This window comes from Lolium perenne, chromosome 1 (assembly GCF_019359855.2).
Source record: "Lolium perenne isolate Kyuss_39 chromosome 1, Kyuss_2.0, whole genome shotgun sequence".
Classification (NCBI taxonomy): Eukaryota; Viridiplantae; Streptophyta; class Magnoliopsida; order Poales; family Poaceae; genus Lolium; species Lolium perenne.
Window position 1 is genome coordinate 156,424,473 of NC_067244.2, and position 24,135 is coordinate 156,448,607.

General features: G+C 42.6%; 1 protein-coding gene across 1 annotated transcript; it reads right to left on the minus strand.

The window, feature by feature from the left end:
• Positions 1-19,266: 19,266 nt before the first annotated feature.
• Positions 19,267-20,682, minus strand: LOC127334666 (uncharacterized). The gene has a single exon (XM_051361187.1). It carries the CDS (start codon positions 20,680-20,682, stop codon positions 19,267-19,269), a length of 1,416 nt encoding a protein of 471 aa, XP_051217147.1.
• Positions 20,683-24,135: the final 3,453 nt, after the last annotated feature.

Here is a 24,135-nt window from a genome sequence, read left to right on the forward strand (position 1 = left end):
CTCGGCTCCCCCTTCTGGCTCCCTCCGTCATCTGGAAAAATAGGATTTTTCGTATAATTTCCGTCAACTGTTGATCTTCCGAAATATTGCATTCTGACGGCGCTTTTTCCAGCAGAATCCTGGCTCCGGTGCTCGATCCTCCAATAATGATGAAACATGCAAAATAGATGAAATAACATAAGTATTATCCCCAAATATGAAATATATCAATGAATAACAGCAAATTATGATATAAAATAGTGATGCAAATTGGACGTATCAGCCCCCACACCACCAGCCAGTAGTAGAGGAGAAGATGATCCTGGGTGCTGCCAACCTTGTTGAATCCTGTGTTAGACCCAAAAGGGTCCACACCACCACCTCCGCGGATAGTAGCCCCTCTAGTCATGCGCGCGGTTGTCGCCACGACCCATCGGCCCAAGTTTGATGCAGGACGAACCCGCTTCCCCTGCCACCCGCCATGGCAGCAGCGCCTCGGATGGCGTCGCCGAGGATTCATCTCGCTCGATCTGCACACCCCACCGCCACCGCCACAACGCCTTCTCGTCCACCATCCACCGTCCGCACACGCCCGACACCATGCATCTCCGCTCCGTACCGCCATTGCGTGCCTCCTCGGCCCTCAGCCTTTCGGCGAGACGACAGGCGCCACTTACGTCGGCGTCAGCGATGGCAGCGGCCAGGGTATCGGCCAAAGGGAGGGCTGGCCAGGGTGGCGGCGAGAGTAGGACTGTAGGACTATGCATGGCGAATGGATTGCACGAATGGCCATTCACCACAGTCATGTCAGACGCGTGAGTTGCCACCGTCCGCTCGTTGATTTTTTTTGAACAAGTCCGCTCGTTGATCGCCCACATATGTTTTTTCGCACGGAAAGAGTTGCTACGGTTTCCAACTCTGCGGCTTGCTTGGTTTGCAGGTTATGACTTCTATATATTTTTTTCCTAACATGAAAAGGTCCTAGACAAGGGATTTTCAATTGCACCTATCATGTTCAGTTGTGTAGTGTGTGCGTATTCTAGAATGTTGATTAAGGGGACTGTCCTGATTAGGGTCTCTGTCCCAATTTTAGCCCTGGGACGTGATCAGCTTGTTGAACTAAGTGTTTTTCGCACGGAAAAGTCGCCACGTTTTCGAACTCTGGTTAAGAGCTTGCTTGGTGTGCAGGTTTATATGTTTTTTGCATAACGCCGTACACGCCACATGTATAAATAATATGCACAAGTCTACTTTGCATACTCCTAAACATTTCCCAGCTTCTCTAAACACTTTGAGCAACTCTAGCAGACTAACATATAAAGAAGACACTAAATTTGGTTTGCAAGGTCCACTAAGGAAAATACACGAGTGGGCGCGGGTACTTCTAAAACAGAATTTGAAAATCGGCCAAATTCATATTGTAGGTTACAAAAAAAAAAGGTGCACAAGCATTGCCCTGGTACAAAAATTTAAGAAGAAACATGATTATATGTGACCTTCTAGCGCAAATGTATGAGGTACAAAGAGGTTACCCGAGACTGGTCTACCAAAGATGAGGCATGCACATGTCAAAAAAATGAGGCATGCGGTGACCGGAGCAGTGGCAGGAGGACATGCGGACACAATGGTGTGTTTGTGAGTAGCTTGCTTTGCCTTCAGAGTAGCAGTCATCACCATTAACCTGGCTCCTATGATGACGTCCCCTCCAAGCAACCTAGCTCCGCCGCCACCCGCCTCGCCAACTGATCCCGCCCCCCCCCCCCCCCCCCGACATGCCCGCCGCCGCCATCAACGCCATCAAGAGCTCAACAACACCTGCCTCCTCCACCCTCAAATCCTTCGGGAGATCTGCGGCCGCTATTCGAGCGCGCAGCGGTCTTTCGTTTTGCCCGTGATAGTTTCATCGTTCGTGTACCAGGATTGGTGGCTTGGAATTCTACGATCACCCGTTTGCTAGATCTGAATAATGTTCTTATTTCTGAATCTGATTGCAGGGTTTCAGAGATTGGCATCGGTGCTGCACGGGAGCTGAACGGGATTCAAATTACGTTTGGCCTAGAGATTGGGAGTGGGTCAGACCCAGTTTTTCTGGGCCGAGCCCACCGATTTTGTTCGCCCAACATAAATGAGTGAGTGTGCGGTAATTAACCAACGGCATGGATCTAGAGCTCGATCGGAGTCGTCCAAGGCGGTTTCTGCTGGGCCTCAGCCCAGTATTTGTTCCACCAGGTGAGATGATTTTAGCCTTTCCACCGGGAAGGTTTCAGGCAAACCCTAGATCAGTCGCGACGGGCGCTGTCGTCTTCATCTCGTCCCCTCCGTCCCCCAGATCCACACTCTCCCATACACCACCACCGTGCCGCTGGTCGGGGACGATCGCCGGAGATCAGAGATCGTTCGCACAGATCATTGCACAGCCCTCGATGTATCGGAGGTTTGGTGGCCCGCATCGCTCCCCTCCAAGAAGAAACTCTCCACGCAGCTACTTCGGATACCGGCCGAGGGCTGGATCTGAACAGATCGAAGGGACGAACAATGCCACTGGGAGGATGAGCGCCACCATGAAGAGGAATGGCAGCATGATGAAGAGAACCATCGTAGAGAATAAGAGAGGCGCCAGACAAATCAAGAATGCCTCCGCTTCGAAGAACGCCGCATAATCGACAAGCGCATGCGCCTTGATGAGGAGCGTCATTGGGAGGCGACCCACATCTCAGAGAAGACGGTGCGTGATCGTGCCCTTGCCGAGAGGAATAGCAAAGAAGAAGAGCTGAGAGCGCAAGATCGGTGGGCTCATCGGGCCGAGATGGCCCCTGGTGCCACATCCAACGTTGTATCTACTCGATCTGCAGATGTAAGTCCAATAGCTTCATCCCTACCATCCTCTAACACCATAGCTGCAGATGCTTTAGCAGTCGCCCCTCAGATCCAGCTTTAGAATCGATCAACGGTAGTTGCTGATAGCTTGCAGTCTTTAGTTTCTCTGCCGGAGCCGGCGGGGTCCTCTTTATCTCCGTCTGCTCCTGCCTCCCTGGTTCCAGTCAACAGAAGAGTGGATAATCCTTCTAGAAATCCTAGCACTAGTTCATGCATCAACTGTGGAGGCAACCATCATGTGTCTGTCTATCAAGAATGTGATCCCTGGGAATACAAGGCTCCTTTCTTTGGTAGTGACGAATTAGGGTCTAGATTTTACTCCATTCTTGTTCCTGAGGAAGACAACTACCCTGTAGAGCAACTCAACTATGCACATATCACTGTGGATAAAGGGGAAGTGAACTGCAGAAACATTGAACATGAATTCAATGTATGGGCAGTCAATGAAGATCAACTGGAGATTTTTTGCCAAAGAAGTATCTTCCACAAAGTTCAGAACCAGATTCCCTTCAGCCAAAGCTATTGAAGAACTGGCTCACTTTGGAAAACTATTCATGGGAACTGTACCTGGTGCAATCATCAGTCTGAGAAGTGGGCTGGTGAAATTGAACCAATTTCCATCATGTAGGAAGCTTGGTTCAGGATAAAAGGGATCCCCATGAAGTTCAGGAACAAATCAACAGCTTACTATGCAGCTAGTCTTGTTGGCAAACCACTTGCTTTGGGTAAAAACTATCTCAGGCATTTTGCTTATGTGAGAGTGAAGATTGGTTGCCAAGACTTGGCACTGGTCCCTAATTCTAGGATTTGGGAGATTAAGAAAGGTTTCTATGAGTTCCAATATTCCAGGGAATTGTTTGATCCATCCTCAAATGCTGGCAACAAAGTTACTATACCTGATGATGCCCAGGGCAAAGAAGGTGACCAAGGTACTCCAAAGAGACAGAGAACTGGACTGCAAGATTCTGATGCTGGATCACAATCTGCTCCTCCAAAAATTACTGAGAATAATCATCCTGGCTCCTACAGGCAGAATTCCTTGCATGTCTCTCCTTCCCCAAGAACCAAAGACACTGGCAAAAGGAAGCGGTTTGAGTTGGAATCAGATAACCCCTGTATCCTAGATAGTAATTTGGTGTCGCCCCCTTGTATCCCTAACAAAAACACCCATGTTCTCCATGAGGTTCACAAAGAAGTTGTTGATGCTTTGGCCTCTTTGCCACTGCAAGATGGTGAGGGCTCCTCCACCCAAAAAGAAGCTGAGTCCTATAGACAGTTTATCAACTCTCTAGCCAAATCAAACAGTGATAAGGCATTCATGATACAAAAAGCTTACAGTGGGCTGCTTGATCCAATTGTTGAAAATGTGAATGGAGGTGTTGGGCCCTCTGATGAACTGGTTGACTATGATAGCAGTGACAGCTCCCAAACCTCTGAAGCTCCATTCCTGACACAGGGAGAGGGGATCCTTGCTCTTGTTATCCCTTCTCCGAGGCATGAATTAATTGTTGTAGTTATCCCTGTAGATGGCTCACAACCTGAACCTGACACTCAAGAGGACCCTCTCTCACAGGTTGATAATCCTCCTATTGACAATGAATCTCCAGGTGGTGGAAATTCTCTAAATGCTGGTGGTGGGAATCAACAACAAGCTCCCAGGATGAGCTCTAGGCTGGATTCTCTTGGTGTGCACAATACAAGGATTGACATCAGGGCCATGGAAAGCACTGAAGCTAGAAATATCCCAGGTGCAAACTTAAATACTCATAACTCCTTTGCTTTACTTGATGATGAGGAAATCTTAAATAGAGCCCTAGAGATGGGTGTTATACCTGATTCTTTTAGCCTTGAGAAAATCAATTACTTGAAAGATCTTGAATCTGCTAGACATGCTATAGTTGAAGTGCAGGATAATCATGTTAATATAGATACTGCTGATACAAGTCAGATTCTATTGCTTGGTCTTGGTGCTGAGCAGAGTGATAGTGATATGGGAGAGGATGAGGATGGTTTTACTCCTGTCATGTCCAGAAGGAAGAAGAGAGCAAAGAAGTCTGCCTGTAAAATATGAAGGAGTGGATCACATTCAAAATCAGGTGATGCCACTATGGGAGCACAATCAAAATCATGTGCTGCCCGGGTGAAAGCTAGCAATGACTACCCTTAGAGTGGCATTGTAGCTGGAACCAGAAGAAGGAAGAAAAACCCTAAGTATCTATGATAGGAGCCTCCATGAACTGTAGAGGGGTGGGCAAGAAAGTCATGAGTGTGTTTCTGGCAGATTTATTGAAGGACCAGCAGTTGGACTTCATTGGTCTCTAGGAAACCATTAAAAAAGATTACTCTCCTGCTTTTTTCAGCAGAATTGGCCCTAGAGGGGATTTTGATTGGAAATGGATCAGTTCTGTTGGCAGAAGTGGGGGTATCCTGGGTGGTTTTAGGCTATCCAGGTTTACCATTTGTGATACCTATGTTGGTAAATTTCATATCAAGGTGACTTTGCTTGATTTGAAGCTGTCATTAAAGTGGTGCTTGATTATTGTCTATGGGGCAGCACAGAATTGTGATAAATAAGAATTTTTTGTGGATCTAGGGAATATCTGCACCAATCAAACTCTACCAATTTTGGTTGGGGGAGATTTCAAACTATTAAGATTTTCCTCTGAAAAAAATAAGCCTATGCCCCATAATAAATGGACAGATATTTTCAACTCCATCATCAACACCTGTGCTTTGAGAGAGGTTCATATGTCTGGTGGTCAATACACTTGGTCCAATAATCATATTGACCCCACTTTAGAGAAACTGTATAGATTTTTGATGAGTAGCTCTTGTGAAGATTTATTTCCTTTAGTTACAGTTCATAAGCTTGTGAGAGAGATATCAGACCACAATCCTTTGATTCTTGATACAATGGACATCAGGCTGAAAAACAGAGAGTTCAGATTTGAGAAGAGATGGATCAAAGAAGAAAACTTCTTGGATAGAATCAAAAGGTTGGTATCAACATGTGGTGGCAAAAATTATATAGCCTGCACAGATTACGGAAGAAACTAAAAAATGTAAATAATTCCTTGAAAGGGTGGGGTGCTAACCTAAGAGGTGTTGATATTAAGAAAAAGAGGGATATTTCCATGGAGCTGGAGGAACTAGAAAATATTGAAGAAAATAGAAATTTGTCTCCAGACCAAAGAAAAAGGAAGATCCTGATACAGCAGGAGTTACTAAAAATCCTTGACAATGAGGAATGCTTCTAGAGATAGAGATCAAGAGAAAAATGGCTGCTAGAGGGAGATAGCAATTCTGCTTTCTTTCATAGAGCTTCCAATGGCTGCAAAAGAAAAAGAACAATTTTCTCTTTAAAAAAAGGAGATACTATTATCCAAGGGGATGCTGCTTTGCTGGAGCATGCCACTTCCTTTTACAAGGAATTGTTTGGGCATGTAGCTGACACAAGTATCAGATTAAATAGTGAAATCTGGACAGATGGGGAAAAGCTTAATGTCCAAGATCGTTTGGACATGGATAGGAGATTCTCCCTGGAAGAAATCAAGGACGTTATTGTCCAGAAGGAGAAAAACAAGGCAGCAGGGCCTGATGGCTTTCCCATTGAATTTTACCAACACTGCTGGGATATTATCAAGTATGACATCATGGATGTGTTTGATGATTTGTTTGAACATAGAATTGATCTTGATAGAATCAACTATGGGATTATTACTTTAATCCCTAAACCTGCTGATGCCGATGTCATCTAGAAATTCAGACCAATTTGTCTGCTACAAGTATTCTTCAAGATTGTAACAAAGGCTTTGACTGTCAGAGCAAACCCTGTAATGAGAAAGTTGTTGCTTCCCTACCAATCTGCTTTTATCAAAGGAAGGTATATTACTGATGGTGTGATGCTGCTATAGGAAGTCTTGAGAGAAAGAAAATTCAGAAAACAATAGGGGGTTGTGCTGAAAATTGATTTTTAAAAAAGCATATGATAAAGTGAACTGGGATTTTTTATTTGAATGATGTAAACAGAAAGGCTTTAGTGATAACTGGATGATTAGGATCAAGAAGGCTGTTACTAGTGGGACCCTTAGTGTCAAAATGAATGATAAAGTGGGCCCATATTTCACTAGTCATAAGGGAGTAAGGCAAGGTGATCCCTTTGCCTCATTCCTATTTAATATGGCAGCAAACAGTTTGGCAAAAATGATCAATCTGGCACAACAAAATGGTTTAATCACAGGGCTGGCTGGTAACTTGATTCATCAGGGAGTAGCTGTATTACAGTATGCTGATGACACCATACTTCTAATCCAAGATGATGCTCAACAAGCTGTCAATTTGAAACTCCTTCTGTACATTTTTGAATCAATGTCTGGTCTGAAAATCAATTTTGAGAAGAGTGAGATGATGATGATTTTGGAGGATGACACCAAACAGAACTTCTTTGCTGACCTGTTCAACTGCCAGAGAGGTAGCTGGCCTATCAAATATCTGGGGACTCCAGTATGTGCCAGGAGGACTACTGTTGCAGAAATGGGGTTCCTTGCGGAAAAAACAAAGAAGAAAATGAGTGGGTGGATAGGAACTCCATGTATATTGGAGGGAGATTGGTGAAAATTGATGCTTGCCTGTCCAGCACTGTTGTCTATCAAATGTCCTTGAGACTTTTGCACAAAACAAATATAGGACAAATAGATAAACCTATCAGGTCCTTTTTCTGGGCCGGTAATGCTGACAAGAGGAAATATCACTTTGTGAAAATGGAAATGGATATGTAAACCAAAATCAAAAGGTGGCCTGGGTGTGAAGGACTTACTCAAATTCAATATCAACTTGATGTGCAAGTGGTGGTGGAAATTAGAACATGATTCTGGCCCTTGGCGAGATTTTATGAATTTAAAATATCTCAAAGACACTGGGATTTATTATACCAAGCACAGACCTAGAGACTCTTCCTTGTGGGCAGATATGCTACAGGTAAGAGATATATATCTGTGTGGCAGAAGGATGCAGGTTGAGAGTGGAACATTAACTAATTTCTGGGGTGATTCTTGGTGTAGTATTAGTCCTCTCAAAGATATGTTCCCTGACTTGTACAATATCTGCAATGAACAAAAGATCACTATTGCTGGTGCAGCTGCTATGGGATGGACTTTTTTCCTTCAGAAGGTGGTTGACACCTAACCTGATTCTGCAAGAAGTTGGTCTGCTACAACTGATGAATCAAATAAATCTATCCCAGGCAAGAGATACTCCACGCTGGAAATGGTCTAAAGATGGCAAATTATCTGTTAAATCTATTTACAAACACCTGTGCAAAAATGGTATTGGTAGATCTTTTCGCCACTTGTGGAAGAGTAGAATCCCTTTGAAAATTAAGATTTGGCTCTGGTTAATTTGGCACAATGTCATTGCCACCAAAGACAACTTGATCAAGCGCAATTGGGCAAGAAATCCACTCTGCCAATTCTGTAGAGAACAGGAGACAATCAACCATTTGTTCTTTGGCTGTGTGGCTGCTAAGTTCGTCTAGAGCGTTGTTGCTATTGCCATAAACTCTCCTACTCGCCCTAGGATTTTCTCCCAATTTTTCTGGTGGTTTCCAAAGTTTGTCCCTGCAAGCCGCTACACTCAGATAGCTGGCTTGCTTGGCAGCAATTTGTTGGGCTGTTTGGAAATTAATAAATACAGTTTGCTTTGAAAAAAACTGATTAACTCGCCTTTTGAGCTAATTAATTATGCGGTTGTGTTTATGAACTATTGGGCATGGCTTCTTCATGGAGAGAAGGACACCTAACATTTAGGCTGGAGCTGACAGCCTTATGCGGTTGGCCACGGTAGGAAATAGCTCTTCTTCTGGAAATGCCGACCATACTGGCCCGCTTCACCTGGAGGACAAGAAGCCTGTAGATGACGATGCTGGAGATGTCGCTTGATATTGCTGCGACTAATCTCCTTCCCCAGAAGTGTGGATAGATGGATCCGCGTTTTGAGTTCCTGTTGGTAGTTTGGCTTAGGCATTTGCTGGCCTCGTCCTGGCATGTTGCCAATTCCATTTTATGTATCAAATGTCGTAGCTCCTGGTCTGTAATATAACTTCTATAAATGCTAGCAGTAGGTGGCATCCCTCCCCCTTTCTCTCTTTATGCTTTTGGAATACTGCTATGTTTTTGTTATCCTTGATAATGAAAATCGATCCCCTAGTGGGTCGCTTGGAAAAAAACGGCGTGTTTGTAGCCTGCACTGGTTTTGAGCTCCCTAGATCATGGCCATGGGGCTGCTTAGGGCATGTTTGGTTGCTCATAACTTTTGCTCGCATATATGGAACATGGCTTCGTGGATGTTGTTCACGTAATGCAACCTCTAATCCATGTTGTGCAAGTTGTTTGATTGCCAACAATTCTTAGAAGCAAAGTTCCTGGTGTTTGGTTGCCCACAAATCACGTTTGAGCAAATGCACGGCTGTTCGGTTACGTCTAGCGTGCGAAGTACGATCACCTCCTAGACTTCTTGGTGACCCAGTTCACCGAAGATGCCCTCAAGGTGTTCGATGAAATAGGAAATAACAGGACAACAATCATAGATCACATAGATCACATAATCAGCAAGGCTAGCATACAGATTAGTTCTAGCGGTGGAGTTGCACCACGAGGGCACGAGAGGCAGCTCATGATACAACTTAAGTACATCAACCTAGGGGTTACGTAAATACCACCACGCAAAATATATAAACGTGTCATCAGTGCAGATCAACCCTAGCTACTCCCAAAATGTACATCACGGATGCGGTGTTCATCATAAGCAACAAAACACCAAGAAAACAATCAACCAATGCTCCGGCTCCTCAAAGGTAATACCTCGTCATAAAGGCGTTGAACCAAGCCATCCTGGCATCAGGGGTCATTGATGCGCGTGGTTGACGTATTGTCTTTTCGTTCGACACGCGTCCGTTGGGAACCCCAAGAGGAAGGTGTGATGCGCACAGCGGCAAGTTTCCCTCAGTAGAAACCAAGGTTTATCGAACCAGTAGGAGTCAAGAAGCACGTTGAAGGTTGATGGCGGCGAGATGTAGTGCGGCGCAACACCAGGGATTCCGGCGCCAACGTGGAACCTGCACAACACAAACCAAGTACTTTGCCCCAACGAAACAGCGAGGTTGTCAATCTCACCGGCTTGCTGTAACAAAGGATTAGATGTATAGTGTGGATGATGATTGTTTGCAGAAAACAGTAGAACGAGTATTGCAGTAGATTGTATTTCAGTATAGAGAATTGGACCGGGGTCCACAGTTCACTAGAGGTGTCTCTCCCATAAGATAAACAGCATGTTGGGTGAACAAATTACAGTTAGGCAATTGACAAATAGAGAGGGCATGACCATGCACATACATATTATGATGAGTATAGTGAGATTTAATTGGGCATTACGACAAAGTACATAGACCGCTATCCAGCATGCATCTATGCCTAAAAAGTCCACCTTCAGGTTATCATCCGAACCCCTTCCAGTATTAAGTTGCTAACAACAGACAATTGCATTAAGTATTGCGTGTAATGTAATCAATAACTACATCCTCGGACATAGCATCAATGTTTTATCCCTAGTGGCAACAGCACATCCATAATCTTAGAGGTTTCTCTCACTCCCCCAGATTCACGGAGACATGAACCCACTATCGAGCATAAATACTCCCTCTTGGAGTTACTAGCATCAACTTGGCCAGAGCATCTACTAATAACGGAGAGCATGCAAGATCATAAACAACACATAGATATAAATTGATAATCAACATAACATGGTATTCTCTATTCATCGGATCCCAACAAACATAACATATAGAATTACAGATAGATGATCTTGTTCATGTTCGGCAGCTCACAAGACCCGACAATTAAGCACAATGAGGAGAAGACAACCATCTAGCTACTGCTATGGACCCATAGTCCAGGGGTAGACTACTCACACATCACTCCGGAGGCGACCATGGCGGTGTAGAGTCCTCCGGGAGATGATTCCCCTCTCCGGCAGGGTGCCGGAGGCGATCTCCTGAATCCCCCGAGATGGGATTGGCGGCGGCGTCTCTGGAAGGTTTTCCGTATCGTGGCTCTCGGTACTGGGGGTTTCGCAACGAAGGCTATTTGTAGGCGGAAGGGTAGGTCAGGAGGCGTCGCGAAGGGCCCAGGAGATAGGTCGGCGCGGCCAAGGGTGGGGCCGCGCCGCCTACCCTCCTGGCCACCTCGTGGCCCCACTTCGTTGACTCTTCGGTCTTCTGGAAGCTTCGTGGCAAAATAGGACCCTGGGCGTTGATTTCGTCCAATTCCGAGAATATTTCCTTACTAGGATTTCTGAAACCAAAAACAGCAGAAAACAAAGAATCGGCACTTCGGCATCTTGTTAATAGGTTAGTTCCAGAAAATGCACGAATATGACATAAAGTGTGCATAAAACATGTAGATATCATCAATAATGTGGCATGGAACATAAGAAATTATCGATACGTCGGAGACGTATCAGCATCCCCAAGCTTAGTTTCTGCTCGTCCCGAGCAGGTAAACGATAAACAAAGATAATTTCTGGAGTGACATGCCATCATAACCTTGATCATACTATTGTAAGCATATGTAATAAATGCAGCGATCCAAACAATGTATATGACATGAGTAAACAAGTGAATCATATAGCAAAGACTTTTCATGAATAGTACTTCAAGACAAGCATCAATAAGTCTTGCATAAAAGTTAACTCATAAAGCAATAATTCATAGTAGAGGTATTGAAGCAACACAAAGGAAGATGAAGTTTCAGCGGTTGCTTTCAACTTATAACATGTATATCTCATGGATATTGTCAATGTAAAGTAATATAACAAGTGCTATATGCAAGTATGTAGGAATCAATGCACAGTTCACACAAGTGTTTGCTTCTTGAGGTGGAGAGAAATAGGTGAACTGACTCAACAATAAAAGTAAAAGAAAGGTCCTTCAAAGAGGAAAGCATCGATTGCTATATTTGTGCTAGAGCTTTGATTTTGAAAACAAGAAACAATTTTGTCAACGGTAGTAATAAAGCATATGTGTTATGTAAATTATATCTTACAAGTTGCAAGCCTCATGCATAGTATACTAATAGTGCCCGCACCTTATCCTAATTAGCTTGGATTACCGGGATTATTGCAATGCACATGTTTTAACCAAGTGTCACAAAGGGGTACCTCTATGCCGCCTGTACAAAGGTCTAAGGAGAAAGCTCGCATCGGATTTCTCGCTATTGATTATTCTCAACTTAGACATCCATACCGGGACAATCATAGACAACAGATAATGGACTCCTCTTTTATGCATAAGCATGTAGCAACAATTAATAATTTTCTCATATGAGATTGAGGATATATGTCCAAAACTGAAACTTCCACCATGGATCATGGCTTTAGTTAGCGGCCCAATGTTCTTCTCTAACAACATGCATGCTCTAACCATAAAGGTGGTAAATCTCCCTTACTTCAGACAAGACGAACATGCATAGCAACTCACATGATATTCAACAAAGAGTAGTTGATGGCGTCCCCAGGAACATGGTTATCGCACAACAAGCAACTTAATAAGAGATAAAGTGCATAAGTACATATTCAATACCACAATAGTTTTTAGGCTATTTGTCCCATTAGCTATATATTGTAAAGGTGAAGAATGGAAATTTTAAAGGTAGCACTCAAGCAATTTACTTTGGAATGGCGGAGAAATACCATGTAGTAGGTAGGTATGGTGGACACAAATGGCATAGTGGTTGGCTCAAGTATTTGGATGCATGAGAAGTAATCCCTCTCGATACAAGGTTTAGGCTAGCAAGGCTTATTTGAAACAAACACAAGGATGAAGCGGTGCAGCAAAACTCACATAAAAGACATATTGTAAATATTATAAGACTCTACACTGTCTTCCTTGTTGTTCAAACTCAATACTAGAAATTATCTAGACCTTAGAGAGACCAAATATGCAAACCAAATTTTAGCATGCTCTATGTATTTCTTCATTAATGGGTGCAAAGTATATGATGCAAGAGCTTAAACATGAGCACAACAATTGCCAAGTATCACATTATCCAAGACATTATAACAATTACTACATGTATCATTTTCCAATTCCAACCATATAACAATTTAACGAAGAAGAAACTTCGCCATGAATACTATGAGTAAAGCCTAAGGACATACTTGTCCATATGCAACAGCGGAGCGTGTCTCTCTCCCACACAAAGAATGCTAGGATCCATTTTATTCAAACAAAACAAAAACAAAAACAAACCGACGCTCCAAGCAAAGCACATAAGATGTGACGGAATAAAAATATAGTTTCAGGGGAGGAACCTGATAATGTTGTCGATGAAGAAGGGGATGCCTTGGGCATCCCCAAGCTTAGACGCTTGAGTCTTCTTGATATATGCAGGGGTGAACCACCGGGGCATCTCCAAGCTTAGAGCTTTCACTCTCATTGATCATGTTGTATCATCTCCCTCTCTTGATCCTTGAAAACTTCCTCCACACCAAACTCAAAACAACTCATTAGAGGGTTAGCGCACAATCAAAATATACATGTTCAGAGGTGACATAATCATTCTTAACACTTCTGGACATTGCACAAAGCTACTGAAAGTCAATGGAATCGAAATATCCATCGAACATAACAAAACAGGCAATGCGAAATAAAAGGCAGAATCTGTCAAAACAGAACAGTTCGTAATGATGAATTTTATTGAGGCACCAGACTTGCTCAAATGAAAATGCTCAAACTGAATGAAAGTTGCGTACATATCTGAGGATCACTCACGTAAATTGACATAATTTTCTGAGTTACCTACAGAGAATTTTTCCCAGATTCGTGACAGTAAAGAAATCTGTTTCTGCGCAGTAATCCAAATCTAGTATGAACCTTACTATCAACGACTTTACTTGGCACAACAATGCAACAAAACTAAGATAAGGAGAGGTTGCTACAGTAGTAACAACTTCCAAGACTCAAATATAAAACAAAGTTACTGTAGCAAAATAACACATGGGTCTCCCAAGAAGTTCTTTCTTTATAGCCATTAAGATGGGCTCAGCAGTTTTAATGATGCACTCGCAAGAAATAGTATTTGAAGCAAAAGAGAGCATCAAGAGGCAAATTCAAAACACATTTAAGTCTAACATGCTTCCTATGCATAGGAATCTTGTAAATAAACAAGTTCAAGAAGCATAATGCAACAAGCATAGAAAGATAAAACAAGTGCAGCTTCAAGATTTTCAGCAAAAAGAGAGGTGTTTTAGTAACATGAAAATTTCTACAACCATATTTTCCTCTCTCATAATAACTTTCAGTAGCAACATGAGCAAACTCAACAATATAACTATCACATAAAGCATTCTTATCATGAGTCTCATGCATAAAATTATTACTCCCCACATAAGCATAATCAATTTTATTAGTAATAGTGGGAGCAAATTCAACAATGTAGCTATCATTAAATATAGGAGGCATATTGTAATCATAATCAAATTTATCCTCCATAACAGGTGGTACTAAAAGACTACTATCATTATAATCATCATAAATAGGAGGTAAAGTATCATCAAAGTAAATTTTCTCCTCAATGCTTGGGGGACTAAAAATATCATGCTCATCAAAAGCAGCTTCTCCAAGCTTAGAATTTTCCATAGCATTAGCAACAATAGTGTTCAAAGCATTCATATTAATAACACTCCCATTAGCATGCATATAAAGTTCCATGGGTTTTTTAATTCTCTCTTCAAACACATCATGTCCTAATTCATGATAAAGTTCATAAAGATCTCTCATATTTTTGTTGTTTTCCATTATGCCTAACTAGTGTAAACAAGAAACAAAAAGATGCAATTGCAGGATCTAAAGGAAATAGCTTTGAGCACAAACACAATGGCGCCCGAGAAAAATCATTACACGGAACCGGAGTATGAGTGCCTTTTACCTTTCCTCCCCGGCAACGGCGCCAGAAAAGTGCTTGATGTCTACGGGAGCTTCTATTCTTGTAGACAGTGTTGGGCCTCCAAGAGCAGAGGTTTGTAGAACAGCAGCAAGTTTCCCTTAAGTGGATCACCCAAGGTTTATCGATCTCAGGGAGGAAGATGTCAAAGATATCCCTCTCATGCAACCCTGCAACCACAAAGCAAGAAGTCTCTTGTGTCCCCAACACACCTAATAGGTGCACTAGTTCGGCGAAGAGATAGTGAAATACAGGTGGTATGAATAAGTATGAGCAGTAGTAACAGCGCCAGAAAAGTGCTTTGCTGGCGTGTGGTTGATGGTGGTAATATTGTGGACAGTACAGATGCAGTAGAACAGTAAACAAGCAGCGATAGCAGTATTGGAAACAAAGCCTAGGGATTATACTTTCACTAGTGGACACTCTCAACATTGATCACATAACAGAATAAATAGATAGATGCTAGACTCTACACCCTCTTGTTGGATGATGAACACCACTAACTGTGTAGGATTACACGAACCCTCAATGCCGGAGTTAACAAGCTCCACAATATTCGATGTTCATATTTAAATAACCTTAGAGTGCATGACAGATCAACATAACCAAACCAAGTACTAACATAGCATGCACACTGTCACCTTCACGCTACGAAAGGAGGCATAGATCACATCAATACCATCATAGCAATAGTTAACTTCATAATCTACAAGAGATCACAATCATAGCCTACGCCAAGTACTACACGATGCACACACTGTCACCATTACACCGTGCAGGAGGAATAAACTACTTTAATAACATCACTAGAGTAGCACATAGATGAATTGTGATACAAAACACATTGCAATCATAAAGAGATATAAATAAGCACTTCACTATGCCATTCATAACAGTGAATAAGTATTCTGTGAAATATAGCCTAAGAGACCCACACGGTGCACACACTGTCACCTTTACACATGTGGGACAAGGAGTCTCCGGAGATCACATAAGTAAAATCCACTTGACTAGCACAATGACATCTAGATTACAAGCATCATCATATGAATCTCAATCATGTAAGGCAGCTCATGAGATTATTGTATTGAAGTACATAGGGAGAGAGATGAACCACATAGCTACCGGTACAGCCCTTAGCCTCGATGGAGAACTACTCCCTCCTCATGGGAGACAGCAGCGTTGATGAAGATGGCGGTGGTGTCGATGGAGAAGCCTTCCGGGTGCACTTCCCCGTCCCGGCGGCGTGCCGGAACAGAGACTCCTGTCCCCCAGATCTTGGCATCGCGATGGCGGCGGCTCTGGATGGTTTCTCGTACCGTGGCTTTTTCGTATCGAGGTTTTAGGTCAGGGACCTTTATATAGGCGAAGAGGCGGAGTCGGAGGGTCGAAGAGGCGGTGAGAGGGTAAGGCGGCGCGGCTAGGGCCTGGGCCGCGCCGGCCTACCTCCTGGGCCCACCAGGGCTCCCCTCTGGCGACTCTCGGGTGTTCTGGAAGCTTCGTGGAAAAATAGGATGCTGGGCGTTGATTTCGTCCGATTCCGAGAATATTTCCTTACTAGGATTTCTGAAACCAAAAACAGCGAAAACAAAGACAGCGGCCCTTCGGCATCTCGTCAATAGGTTAGTTCCGGAAAACGCATAAATATGACATAAAGTATGCATAAAACATATAGATATCATCAATAATGTGGCATGGAACATAATAAATTATCGATACGTCGGAGACGTATCAGACTACTCCCCCTTGATCATGGTGATGATGATGAAGACGTTGGAGAAGGTGCAGATCCCTCCGGTGGTGATCCCGGCGGAGTTTCCCCCTCCAATCTTCTCTGCTGCTGGCCTTTGTTCTCGTGTTTCTGTCTTGTGCGGTGCTCCCCTCCAGAGAACTCTTCGGGGCCGCAGTAAACGTGGTTATGGTCTAGCTCGTTACTCATAATCAGTCAAACCAACAACATGCATAGCAGTATTTTCCTTCCAAACCTTGGATTTGAGTTAATCTTGGAAACAAATCTATGCTTTTGTAAGAATTCAATTTTTTTTGGCTAGCAAGAGGTCTAAAAGCATGCAATAGTATCCATAGATCTATTCATTCATCATCAAACGATGATACCTAAAATTAAACATCTATGTATACTAGAAATAAGTATCACTGAATAAGGCACACATCAAATCATCACTCAATAGAGCATGTGAAACTAGAAATACCATACACAAAATAAATTTTAGCTTTAGGCTCTCCTCCTTTTCTTTTATAACTATGCAACTTACTTTACTTTAACCATTCATAGATAGAGAGTTTGGTCCATTAACTCATGCATATGCATTGTGAACACTGAATATGATAGTCCTTTTATTTAAAAACAAAAAAGACACATATAAAATAAGGACGCCAAGTTTTTGCGAACATTCTGTGTTGCTCAAAAAACAGAGTTTAGAGGTGCTCAAACTAGGAGCTGTAGAATGAGTCTAGTTGGGTGTCATGTGCATCCCCAAGCTTATGATATTCACCATACTTGAATTATCTTAGTGTTATATTCATCCATTCCGTGTGAAAGAACTTTCAACAATTCTTTTCTATGGGGTGACATTAGAGGTACAAAAAAATCATGCTTGCTGCCATTACAACAACAACAACAACAACCAAGCCTTTCAGTCCCAAACAAGTTGGGGTAGGCTAGAGTTGAAACCCATAAGATCTCGAAGCCAAGTCATGGTTCCGGAACGTGGATAGCTAACTTCCACGCACCCCTGTCCATGGCTAAAACTTTGTCGATATTCCAAACCTTCAGGTCTCTCTTAACGGACTCCTCCCATGTCAAGTTTGGTCTACCACGACCCCTCTTAACATTCTCAGCACGCTTTAGCCGTCCGCTATGCACTGGCGCTTCCGGAGGCCTCCGTTGGATATGTCCAAACCATCTGAGACGATGTTGGACCAGCTTCTCTTCAATCGGCGCTACCCCAACTCTCTCCCGTATATCGTCATTTCGTACCCGATCCTTTCTTGTGTGGCCACATATCCATCTCAACATGCGCATCTCTACTACACTTAACTGTTGGATATGTCGTCTCTTCGTTGGCCAACACTCCGCGCCATACAACATCGCAGGTCGGATAGCTGTCCTATAAAACCTGCCTTTTAGCTTTTGTGGCACTCTCTTGTCACAGAGTACGCCAGAAGCTTGGCGCCACTTCATCCAACCAGCCTTGATTCGGTGGCCCACATCTTCATCGATATCGCCATCCTTCTGCAACATGGACCCCAAATATCGAAAAGTGGCTCTCTCCGGTACCACCTGCCCACCAAGGCTAACCTCTCCCTCCTCGTGCCTAGTAGAACTGAAACTGCACCTCATGTATTCAGTTTTAGTTCTACTAAGCCTAAAACCTTTCGATTCTAGAGTTCGTCTCCACAACTCTAACTTTCTATTAACCCCCGTTCGGCTATCAACGACTAGCACCACATCATCCGCAAAGAGCATACACCATGGGATATCTCCTTGTATATCCCTTGTGACCTCATCCATCACCAAATCAAAAAGATAAGGGCTCAAAGCTGACCCTTGGTGTAGCCCTATTCTAATTGGAAAGTCATCAGTGTCGCCATCACTTGTTCGAACACTTGTCACAACATTATCATACATATCCTTGATGAGGGTAATGTACTTTATTGGGACTTTGTGTTTCTCCAAGGCCCACCACGTAATATTCCGAGGTATCTTATCGTAGGCCTTCTCCAAATCAATGAACACCATATGAAGGTCCTTCTTTTGCTCCCTGTATCTCTCCATCAGCTGTCGAACCAAGAAGATGGCTTCCATGGTAGACCTCCCAGGCATGAAACCAAATTGGTTTTTGGTCACGCTTGTCAACCTTCTTAAGCGGTGCTCAATGACTCTCTCCCATAGCTTCATAGTATGGCTCATCAGCTTGATTCCACGGTAATTAGTACAACTTTGAACATCCCCCTTGTTCTTGAAGATTGGTACTAAAATACTCCGCCTCCATTCTTCGGGCATCTTGTTTGACCGAAAAATAAGGTTGAAAAGCTTAGTTAGCCATACTATCGCTACGTCTCCAAGTCCTCTCCACGCCTCGATGGGGATACCATCAGGACCCATCGCCTTGCCTCCTTTCATCCTCCTTAACGCCTCCTTAACCTCAGACTCCTGGATACGTCGCACAAAGCACATGCTGGTATCATCAAAGGAGTCGTCTAGCTCAATGGTAGAGCTCTCAACCTCTCCATTGTAAAGGTTGTCAAAGTACTCCCGCCATCTACGCTTGATCGCCTCATCCTTCACAAGAAGTTGATCCTCTCCGTCCTTGGCATTTGACTTCGTTGACATCCCTCGTCTTCCTCTCCCTAAACTTGGCCATCTTATAGATGTCCCTTTCGCCTTCCTTCGTGTTTAAACGTTGGTAGAGGTCCTCATCGCCCGACCCCTTGCTTCACTCACCGCCCGCTTTGCAGCCTTCTTCGCCACCTTGTACTTCTCCATGTTAGCTGCACTCCTGTCCAGATATAGGCATCTGAAATAGTCCTTCTTCTCCCTAATAACCTTCTGGACCTCATCGTTCCACCACCAGGTATCCTTAGCTTCCCTTCTACTTCCCTTAGTCACCCCAAACTCCTCTACAGCGACCTTCCGCAAGCAGGTCGCCATACTCGTCCACATCATGTTCGCATCGCCTCCTTCCTCCCAAGGGCCCTCCTTAATAACCCTCTCCCTGAAAGCCTGGGATGCCTCACCCTTGAGCTTCCACCACTTTGTTCTAGCGACTTTGGCGCGCTTACCCCGCTGGACACTGATCCTAAAGCGAAAGTCAGCAACCACCAGCTTATGTTGAGGGACCACACTCTCTCCAGGTATCACCTTACAATCGATGCAGGCGCGTCTGTCTTCTCTTCTAGAGAGGACAAAATCAATCTGGCTAGAGTGTAGGCCACTACTGAACGTCACTAGATGGGATTCTCTCTTCCTAAAGAGGGTGTTAGCTACGATCATGTCATAGGCTAGAGCGAAGCTCATGACGTCTTCTCCTTCTTGGTTCCTGATGCCATAGCCAAAGCCCCCATGCACCCTTTCAAAACCTGTGTTAGATGTACCCACATGGCCATTGAGGTCTCCTCCTATGAAGAGCTTCTCACCAATAGGTACCCTCCTAACCAAGTCCTCTAGGCCTTCCCAGAACTCCCTCTTGGTGCTCTCATTGTGGCCTACTTGTGGGGCATACGCGCTGATAACATTGAGGACTAAGTCCCCAACGACCAGCTTGACAAGGATCATCCGGTCCCCTTGCCTCTTGACGTCCACAACTCCATCCCTAAGGCTCTTATTGACCAAGATGCCTACTCCATTTTTGTTTGAAGTTGTCCCCGTGTACCACAACTTGAAACCGGTATCCTCCACCTCCTTCGCCTTCTGTCCCTTCCATTTGGTCTCTTGGACACATAGGACATCAACACGCCTCCTCACCGCCGTATCAACTAACTCCCGTAACTTACCCGTCAGGGACCTTACGTTCCAGCTACCTAAGCGTATCCTCCTAGGCTCGGCTAACTTCCTTACCCTCCGCACTCGTCGAGTCAAATGCGGAGACCCTTGCTCATTTTTCACTACACCGGGGCGTCGGTGCAGCGCACCACTAAGGATGCGGCGACCCGACCGTTGCTCACTTATCACCGTATCCAGATCAAGATACGGCGCGCCACCAAGGGGGTGATGGCCCGGCCCTTGCCCATTTGACACCACACCCGGGTTCCGATGTGGCGCGTCGCTAAGAGGGTTACGCCCCAACGAGGTTCCTTTGGGTTTCATCTCCATAAGAGTGCCTGGGTTTTTTACGTTGGCTCGCCTCGCCTATCACAACCCTCCTCCTTTATCCGGGCTTGGGACCGGCTATGTTGAGACAACATAGGCGGAGTTCATGCTTGCTGCCATTATAATCATAAATAAAATTATATCTTCATGAACGAGAGAGCACATAAAGTTCTACTAATTCTATCATATCAAAATTTCTAAGAAAAAATCATTTTGATACTCAAAAGAATGGATCTAACATAGAAAGGTAGAATTCGTCCAGAATTTTTGCTGCAGCAAAACTGAATTTTTCGCACGACTTAGACATGTCAGGAATTTTAGCCAATATACGTGCATATAGAGGATTAAAAGTTAATGCTACTTTGAATTTATAAAGATTTTAGGAGTTACCAAAAAAATATAAAAATCGTGAACTAAATAGTGCAGCGCAAAAAACAGCAACTCCATATTATGTTTGCAACTTTAAACATCCAAATAGGTACAATTTTGATACTTTATTTAAAAACTAGAGAGTAAACTAAAAGAAAATTAACATGATACAACAAGCATGTAAAATAAAAACCAAATATAAAAACATCTCGGGTTGTCTCCCGTAAAGCGCTTTCTTTATAGCCATATAGCTAGACTTACTTGTTTCAAGTGTCATGGAAATTATGTGGTAGCTTGAATGCTACCTCCTTCTTCCTCAGAAAGTGCACCATACACTTCTTGTGTGGGAATTGCAATTTTAAATTCCCTTCTTTAGAATGAGTGATAGCTCCTGCTGTTCTCAGAAAAGGTCTTCCAAGGATTATAGGACTAGAGGTATTTCTACCCATGTCCATAACAATGAAATCAACAGTCACATCTGTCATATGCAATTCAACCATTACATCATTTACTTTCCTAAGCCTTTTTTGTTGAATCATCAGCAAGTAATAAATAAATAGAGCATTTTTCCATATGTTTTAGATCAAGTAATTCATATAGGTCTTTTGATATGACATAATCACTAGATCCTAAATATAAAATGTCATGATGTGTTTCTTTATCAATAGAAATTAAGATCTTGGGGACCACGCATCCCCAAGCTTAGGTGATACCATAGCCTCATTATTGTATCTTTGAATATTTTCTTTAATGCCTTAGTTAGAAATATAGGAACCAAAACTAGCTTGATTGACATTAATAGTGGGAATTTTAGCAAATTTCTCAAGTATAGCAATCAATTCATGAAAGCTACATTTATCAAGATACAAGAGTGGTTCCCTTGCGTCACTAAGCATTTTAACTTCTACAATTTTCTTTTCCCTATTATATAGATCAAAGATCTTATGTCTATCATCAAAATATCTTTAGGAACTTTGGCTTTTACTAGACTTCTTATAATTTTTACTTATATGAGGAAACCTTCTAGCATCACAAAATAATATTGGGTTGTTAAATTCATGAAGATACCACCACCTTGATTATCAAGATACATTCTACAGGTGCTAACCAAACCATTATAGAACAGGTATATTAGCATCCAATCCTTAAAACCGCTTTCTGTTCCATATGCAAGCCCGCTAAATCTTTCCCAAGCATTTACTAATAATCCATCTTTATTTTGCTTAAAGGAAGTAATGATTTCTCTAATGTGGCTTACTACTTCAGAAGATCCAAATCTTTCTACAAAGGAAACTTGAAAATTAAACCAATAGCTGAAGTTTAGAGGTGGCCATTTATAAATCCAATCTAAAGCTTTACCACCAAGAGAGTAAGGAAAAAGTTCAACCTTGATTATATTATTATTTGTATTCCTCACATTAAGTGTTTTGCACTTTTCATTGAATCTTTTTAAATGCTCCATAGGACAATCACTTGGTCTACCATAAAATCGATGTTCATAAATGGCTTTTACTACCTTAGGATCAATTTCAAAAGACTCTATAGCAATATCGTTATCTTTAGGAAAAAAAATCACACTAAAGATCCAATGAGTTCTTCTTTCCATGCTTCTCAGAAGATAATTAGTACTACTTTTATGAGTTTTTCAATTTTTTAAGAAAAAGAACTAACAAACAACGACTAAAAACAAGACAAATAAAATACGATGCAAAATCTAAAAGAGATAAGAAAGCTCGCAGTGGTGTTACCTCCCCAAGCTTAGGTGAGACGCAGTTGTAAGAAGATTCTTCTATAAAATACCTCTTACGCAACAACCACTATGATGTAACTCTTTTCATCTCCCCGACAACGATGCTAGAATATGTCTTGATGATGTTGGGACTCCAAGTCCAGAGTGTTGTGTCAGCAGAGTATTTTCCCTACAAGGGTGACTCGAGGGTTTATATCGAACTCTCGGGGAACTGAGAAAAGAGTGTTCTCTTCTCTCTTCTTCTAGCAATCTTGCAAGTAAAATAAAAGCCTTGTGTCCCCAACTCCACCATGTGGTTGTCAACCACAAGGTTTCGTGTAAGTAAATAAAACATAAGTAAAAATGAAGCGAGTAAAACTAGATAAAATATAGTAATTAAGTAAAAAACTATAAAGGGGTTGATTGTTTTGGGTGTTTTGGATGCAAATAAGAAAAGTAAATATTTTTGTATTTTCGGATTAAAATACTGCATCAAATAGAAAACAAGATAAAAGCAAGATAACGGTATTTCTTATGATAAAAAGTGGACCAGGATTCATGGGTTCACTTGACTATTCTCTCTTTTTTAGTTGTAGTGGACAAATATCAATTCATCAATGAGATATGAGGATACAAAATAATAACATGTCAAAGATACGCATTCATATAGGTAGCACATCCTAACATAGATGATGGAACACATCTCTCTTATACTCACAAGAAAGGAAAAACTCCATACTATCTTGTATTAAAAATTAACAGAGCATATACATAAGTACTTTGACATGATGTTTGAATATCAAATATGCGACCTTGAACAAATAAGATCATCACTTTTATCACGTGATGAACATAGCACATGCATTCACTTTATCCCTAGTGAGGTAGCAAAAGAAAAGGCAAAACCATAATAGATCATGAATTTGTTGTCACGCTTCAATCACTAAAACCATGCCACTCCATCTAATACACACATCACCTCACACACACTCTTGCATAGATGTTGTATCATAACAAATACTTAAGAATGGGGTACATAATATGCATCTATAAATACATCTTACACATAATATGATCAGATCTCATGGCATAATATCATACAATAAGGATCCACCACATAGGTATTACAAATATGGCCATAATCATGTAGGGCAACTCATATGGCACTAAGAACTATGAAGACCATGAGAGAAATAGTTCAAGCTACTGCCACAAATCTGTAGTCCAGAGTTGTACTACTCCCCCTTGATCATGGTGATGGTGATGAAGACGTTGGAGAAGGTGGAGATCCCTCCGACGGTGATCCCGGTGGAGTTTCCCCCTCCAATCTTCTCTCCTGCAGGCCTCTGTTTTCATGT

Bases quoted from the DNA above. Each gene is read 5' to 3' on its own strand.
- LOC127334666 (XM_051361187.1), bottom strand. From the start codon at position 20,682: ATGGAGATGAAACCCAAAGGAACCTCGTTGGGGCGTAACCCTCTTAGC.